General features: G+C 33.4%; 1 protein-coding gene across 1 annotated transcript; it reads right to left on the bottom strand.

Moving 5' to 3' along the window:
* Window positions 1-646: 646 nt before the first annotated feature.
* LOC119837745 lies at window positions 647-5,494 on the bottom strand. The gene is made up of 2 exons (XM_038363477.1): window positions 4,808-5,494; window positions 647-1,275 (listed from the first exon to the last, which is right to left on the bottom strand). Exons 1-2 carry the CDS (start codon window positions 5,334-5,336, stop codon window positions 974-976), a joined length of 831 nt encoding a protein of 276 aa, XP_038219405.1. The 5' UTR covers window positions 5,337-5,494; the 3' UTR covers window positions 647-973.
* Between the last annotated feature and the right edge of the window lie 2,444 nt (window positions 5,495-7,938).

Raw genomic sequence — 7,938 nt, 5'->3', positions numbered from 1 at the left:
GAACCTTGTGGGACACCCATTTGCATAACAGCACCTTACTCAGTTTACTATCCTATACAAATCTTGCTGAAATTTGTTTCCTAAACTAGCCTCAGTTGCATATTTGTTGTTATCATAATCATCAGAGAATACGAAGAACAGCATCAGAGCATCCTCTTATAATCATCATATTATAATATTACAAATGAAAATATGACTGACATTCAAAGAGTGTTGTGGCTTGTAGAATCTAAAAGGGGCAAAGATTTGTATGTAATATACTAAGTGCTACATAATTTAATGTCATAGCGATGACGACCGTATAGTAGTACGTTTTTAAACACAATAGTTTCAAATCATTTTCTGGTAGGTAGATCTTTAGTTGTCATTACAACTCATTATTTTAAATGTGTTTAAAACAACATGTGTATATCAGTTGATACAAATATTGCATTAATTCTTTACTTTGTTGTACAGCGCTTTACTTCAGTGTTTTTCTTCGACCGGATCAATTATTCTACTAGATTATTGTATCCCTAATACTTATCAAAATATTAAAGTTCCATTCAATATATATTATCAACATTAAAACACATAACCAATCAACAGTTGTGTATTAAACTATTTAACACACACGCTTTACAAAACTAAAAGTAATAAAACCAGATCAGTGAACAATATTTAATGGTAACTACATAAATAAACTAATACGCAATAATACAAAGTTACAAAAATTATTCAATAAATAACTTAAATTACGCCTTAACAAAATTATTTACAATGGCGATATAATCGCGAACATTTGTATTGAAATCAGAGACAGTGACAATAATGACATAAAATGCCCTAATGCAATGGGAAACGTATCAAGACAGATACGATTCATTACTATCAAAAATGGGAAAATAGACGACAAACAGAACTGAAAACAGCGGGCAAAGTATTGATTTGTTAACATAAAGATGGCCTCGAGAACGTCGACTTTATTATTCTATTAATATCCGCCCTTTTGTAGGGCCATCGTCGCTGCAAACAGCGCGAAGAAGAACCCGGCTAAGCCGGTAGCCCCTACCAGTAACACCAGACCTCCGATCATGACTGGTACTATTGCTAGGTACTTCAATTTGTAGGCCATGAGTAGGGGCATCATGTATTTGGAGTATCGCTTCTTATACTTCAGTTTACTCTTCTTCTTCTTGTGCTTTCCTTTGAATTCACCGTCTAGATGGTCTTCGTCTTCGACTTCATCTTCTTCCTCGTCTTCCTCGGCCTCCGCTTCACCACCACCGAAGATGTCTGGAATGTGAAACGAATTGGTTAGATTTGTAAAACCTTTCATAAAATTTATGGAAATTTATTTCATCATCAGCCCATATATGTTCCCACTGCTGGGACACATGCTTCTTATGAGGGATCAGGCCATAATCCACCTCGCTGGCTAAGTGCGGGTTGGCAGACGTCACATGCCGTCGAACTTTTGATTCTTTGACATGCCGGTTTCCTCACGATGTTTTCTTTCACCGTTTTAAGCAGTGGTGATGTTATCCACATGTGCAGATAAATAGAAAAATTAATTTATTTCCTGCACGCTCGCCCGATCTCGAACCCCGACTTTGAAGAACTTTCGATTTTGAAGTCCGAGGTTCTCACCACTGAGCCACCACTGCTTTTTGCGAATGCAAATGTATTTGCTTTTCTGATATTTAAGTTTACACTTTATAAAATCCGCTGGGTTTCTACTCAACGCAACATGTAAAAAAAAAAGATATTCATGCGTCGGCTCCACCCGGGATGTCATTTACTGTACATAATTGAAATAATACAAACTATTCTCTTCTCTCATCTTTTAATTTGGTCAAAAATGCACATGGTTAGGGTTTTGGAGTCCATTGGGGACAAACAACGTGACACGTTTTTTATATATATTAAAATTATCATTCACTTTTATGTCCCAGGAAATAAAACTTTTTCATGGACTGATGTTATCACAACCAATATATGAAAATCTCAACTCCTGTTCAAATGTTTGTCTTTTTCCCTGAGTCATTGCTCATTGCAAAATATTTCTAATTTATATATTAGATAACGCGATCAATTTAAAACAATGATCTCAACAAATTGTTCGACAATTAACTACATGGGTGTAATTTGCGATCGTTAAGAGCACTATCTTCAGTGAATAGGCGCGTGCGCAGCATTTTTCTATCATAGTCACGGGAAATTAATTTTTAGTGCTTAACCTGAAAGCAGATAATAATGAACGGATAATCGTTGACAATAATAAGAACATAGAGCATGTTAGAAACAAATCAGATCTTGTAATATTTACGGTGAACATATTTTTTTTATGAGAAATTGTGTCAATGATATTTCAGGATTTTCAATTGATATAATTTTTTTTGGGTTTGTTGCTTCAGAACTTCAGGTCGGTGAATCGATTTTGATTATTCTTTTTCATTTGAAAGCCAGTGCCCCCCATGTGGTCTCTTTTAAAGATGGTTTAGTTGCTAAAGCTTAAAGCTTAAATTCTAGTAGTTATTTTGCATATAAATGAAAAAAAAAACAAACTTAATATTCTTACGAAGTGTTCCATGAATCATTTATGCAAAAGTAAAAAAGATGTCATGAATGTTACGAAGATAATCGCATTATTACAGTTAGTTAGTAGCCAGTATTAACAAATATTGTTTACGGGACCTTATATTATCAAGATACCCGTTTTGAATTATAAGTTTATGCATATAGTATAAAAATAATAGTGTCAAGTTTGAGTTTGGGTTTGTTAACTCCTAATTACGTGAAATTAGCTCAGGCGATGATATATCTACAAAATAAATTATAGTTTACTATAAGTATTGCGTAATGAAGCTATATTCACTAACTTTAAATATTATTGAAAATTAACATAATCAAATGGAAATAGATATCAAATTATACGGAGCACGTGCTGAAGTAATGTACCCACAATATTTCATACACTACGTGAACTGTCAACCAAACATAACATGTATCAACGATTTCAAAGGAATGAGGAACGGTGCTTCGCAATGCGTGACCAAAACTGGATAATTCATCACGCAATTTTGTAAATAATTGAAGTGGATTGAACAAATATTTTCACTGTTTCATGTACGAGCATTTTAATAAACAACACGAAGGTTTGAATACGGAAATGTTAGTTTTTAGTAACGCTACTATTATATTACCTAATTAAAACGATATTAAACTGCAGTATTGCTATCGTCATTTTTTTTAGTACACATTTCAATTGGGAATCGATGCGTTAATGCGTTAATAAGTTGTCTTGGCTTTGATGTGTTAATATTTGAGTTAATATTATATTTATTTGATGATGATACGCGAGCGTTATTAATTATTTGTTTATTTAGGTAGTAATTGTCTAAATTAGAAACTATGAGGAATGTCGAATAAAGTGTACGAAGTAGTGTACTTTTTTATACTAAACCGGGAAGCCCAGCTGGTGGATCCGTTGATGGCAATCGATCACCACCGTCCATGAACATTTGCAGAGGTATGGCCTCGGCAAATGTACGCTGGACACTTCGCATGATTTATTATATAGAAAAGTTTTCAGAGTATTTTTTCTTTTACTTTGGTTCTTAAAATACATATAACATGTTGTTTACACTAATGTTATGAGGAACGAAAAATTGATATCTGAGACGTAAAATTATACGGAAGCTGAAAAACCTGCGATATTATAATGAGGAAATTATGATTACTTTAAATTAAGATGAACACTGAACTTTGTGCATTCGGTTACTAAAAACAGTACAATTACGTTACGTTAGGTCGGGTTTTTCGATTCTGTTGAATAACGAAATATAAAAAAAGATTGCTTTAACGTTAATTTATTTCTTTATAAATTTAGCTAATTAATTTGCTTTAAAATAATTTGAGCAAATATTTAAAGGAAGATTTATGTAGAAAAGAATATTTTGGTAGTATTTTATAAACTTTATTCTGATGTTGTAATAATATTAAAGTTTTTTGCCGATTTAAGATTGTGGATTTATTTCCTGCGCAATTTTTTATGTAGTCCGAAATGTCAAAACGACATCAACTCAAGAAATTTCCATCTAATCCTCCTATCTCAACAAATATAAGAGGGAATAGTTAAATTAAGACCTAATTATAATATGTCACTAAAACATTTCTTTCTTTTTATGGATGACAAGTGCGTGCGAGTGTGTGTATTCTAGACTTATTATTACTAAATCCAGATTAAAAAAATTCAGACGTCTTTGCAATGCTTATACCTTAAATATTATTAATAATAAATAATTAAATTGAGACTATGTTGGGGCTTCTTTTTTTGGGGCTTTGAGGCTACGACCGGTAGTCACTTCGTTTCAAAGAACACATTATTATACCCATAAATTGAGTTAGAAACAATACATTTCTCCAAATTAGGCAGAAAGTTTTCAATTTTACTAATACTGTTATAACCGTTGTTCACGTATATCTATATTTGCTGTCCACAACCGGAACTGATTGTTGGTTAGCGACGATGAAATTTTAGGTTTCTGCGGTTCAGAGCAAATCGTTGGACGGTGAAGGAATAATAGATGGCAATCAGGCTAAACCTAGATAATACTCAGGCTTAGATTTAGAACAGTTTTGCAGCTTTCTTTACGAAAATTATGCTGTCGTGTTTTCTGTATTGATTGGTTGAATGGTTATGTTTTAAAGGTGTTATTATTTGGTGTATTTCTTGCATTAAATACATGTGTTAGGATTAACTGTCAGTTGAAGATAGAATTATTGGATGTGAAAATAAATTAGATAAACGTAAGATAATACCCACATGACAACGATCTTCTCGTCGCGGACAGCGCAGAGAATTCTTCCGGTTTCTCATTTTCTTCATCATCATCATCATCATCCAATGACCTAGCTTCGAACCCGGGGTCCCTCGTGAGAGGTATCGTTTGCGGTTGAAATCGACCTGAAACTGCAGCATCATTGGCACGATCCTCACTACTTTTCTCTTTGGCAATTGCGATATAATTACCAGGGAAAAGTATTTCAGATTTATAGGTGTTCATATTCAAGTTGTCCTTCGCGTAATACACAGCTTTCTCTGCATTTAAAGCGCGCGGTCGGAATGCATACTTCTGAAATTCAGGAGGACTTCTCGACGTCCTAGCCGATACGTATGGGCTGCTATAGCTCGACGGTATATCAGACGCGTTTACATTGACCGCTGGACGATCACCGTTCGATGCACTCAACGATAGGAGTTTCGCTAAATCATTCCTGCGGTCAGCTGCCGTCAGCACCACGTAGCATAACACCACTAACGTTTGACACCTTAATCTCATTTTAAACATCATAATGTCCAGTTAATTGTCTGTTGATTACTGCGCCGTCACCGATTGCACAATCGCCGTCACTTCACTTTCTTCCCTTACTGTCTCACCCCGCCTCGATCCATCATTTTGTTGCAAGCGATCGCGTAAAACTGAATCACTATCGTTACAAGACGTTATATTTATACATGTGTAGCTATAAACTTTGCGTTTTTCCAGAGTATTCACGGTTGGACGGCTTTGCGGAACCTACCTCGGCTAGTTTCAATTCCGATATGGGTGAAATATCAAATACGCCCAAATAAAAACGGTACCAGAGCTGATATGATTAGCCCGCACGCATCGTGTCTCGCGTTAACGATGCCAGCATCTCGAAGCAATTTCCCCCGATATATCCCGCAATCTAATTTCGTTTTCTATAAAAAAGTTGTCATTACTTATTTAGTGGGTAATTTTCGTGTCAGTATTCACAACATTTGTTGGGTTCCGTGAGACGGGGCTGAATATTATTCTCATTTCATATAAACTTAAAAATTACGTTTCATTTTTAAGTTTTACCAATCAATATATAAGCTGTACTTATATTTAAATAAGAAAATATAACCAGTGTCCCTGAAATCCAACTAATTAAATAAGGATGAGAGCAAATTATCTGAAACATAAATATCCAGCACACCAGATCACGTCATTTTTATGCTATTAATTTTATAAGTTTACGTATGGATCATATTTATTTATCACCGCTTATAATATTCTTATAGAGGTTTTAATAATCTTATATAGGGTCATATAAAATAGGGGAAATGGCAAAGCTGCGCCAGAGAGTGTTGGGTTATAATGTAACTGTAATGATATATGTAGTATTATATAGTGATTTTGTGAATTTATTTATGTATGGTATCAATACAATAATTTACAATATGCCAAATTTATTAATTATTTAGAATATACAAAAAAAAAATATACGTGTAGCAGACTATTTACATTAAATTTACATAATGTATATATTATTCTTAAGGTAATTAAATTTATTTTTATGACATCTTAAATCACACTTTTTTAAGTATTATTTACAGCTTAATCTTGACTCTGAGGGTGCCTAAAAGAGATCGCTATATTAGACATAAGACAGCTCCTTATATGTGTTTATTTTATTTCACTTTTTGATGATTAATTTTATTTGATTTGATAAAATGTATTATTGTCTTTAATTAGGGCTTGATTATTTGCTATAAAATATACCTCACATTAAATAGTTCGTCATTAAATGTTGACGATATTATTTTTTGCATTATTTTCAGATGATTTGCGTGTAACTAGCCATAACGGATTGCGAAATCTATAGGTACAAGACTTTTCTGTAGTACGTAATATCAAGGATTATTCTTTTGTTAAATAAATTATAAAAAAGGTTGGTTCTTTGGAGAAAAAGTAGGTATATGATGAGGGAAACGAAATACGCAGGACGCGTTTAGGAATATGGAGGCTTGTGTTTGATTTTACGCGAGTATTATACATTTAGAAATTAAAATGTTCTCCCCGTGACCACGCGCGCTGTAAAGTATTCGAAACGTCGGGTTAATAATATAATGAATAAATCGCGTTTAAAATCCGTTAAAAAGTTTTTAATTTCTAAATATGAAGGCTCTCGAAATCTCGCTATCTATTGAGTGAGTAATGGACTAAAACTCAAACTCCTCTCCTCTTACTTCATACTGCTTCCTCCGCTGCATTCTTTACGCCCTAACAGATCGCGTCTTTAATCAAACAGGAATCGAATCCAGATCCCGGTTATAACATTTCATCTTCAAAACCCTAAGGTAATTTTAATCATGAATAATGCTTAATCTAACATCGGTAGCCAAGCGTGAAAACCACAACTATTTAAAGATTTAGGTAAAATAAGCTACGTGATAGTATTAACGGAATGAATCGCTGTGGGAAACAATAAATCACCATTAATTCCTAAATATATGTGCTCACTTTACAGACACAAGCCTTCCAAGAGGTTATAAGCTATAATTCTCATAAAACCCATCTATCATTTGTCCTGGAATTATATTTTTGCACATTATTTATAGAAAATCAGAATACATGTCCCATATTTGTTAGTAAAAGATAATAATAATAAGAAATTATGCTTTCCCTTACCGTTTGGAAGGATAGTAGCAAGTAAAATCGTATAATATTATGAAACATTTTGGATATAATGTATTTGTCTTTGTATGTTCAAATTGGAAATGTGGAATACGAAATAGACTACAAAATAATCGTCTCAAAATTAATAGACGTCCTGCATTTACGATTGAGGGTTATTTAATACTTCACTAGTAAGGTGACAAGTATAAATATTACAAGTTTTGAGCTAGTTTCTATCGTGACTCAATTGCCTTAAATGCAGAAGTAACGGTATTTTATAGGATAATCGCTTATATTATAGAATATTATTAAAAAGCGTCATCCTAATGAACCTTTTATTAACAAGCTTATATTAGCTTCACATGTTACAGACTCATTTAGATGCGATTTTAAACCACTTAAGTGGACACATTAAATTCACAAATTGTACACTTATCAAGGGTCGGTGAGTACACAATAATTTCATGATATTACCTTATTGTCCTGG

The sequence above is a fragment of the Zerene cesonia genome, chromosome 29, assembly GCF_012273895.1.
Source record: "Zerene cesonia ecotype Mississippi chromosome 29, Zerene_cesonia_1.1, whole genome shotgun sequence".
Classification (NCBI taxonomy): Eukaryota; Metazoa; Arthropoda; class Insecta; order Lepidoptera; family Pieridae; genus Zerene; species Zerene cesonia.
Note: the sequence above shows the minus strand (reverse complement) of the source record. Positions and strands in the feature narration are given on the sequence as shown.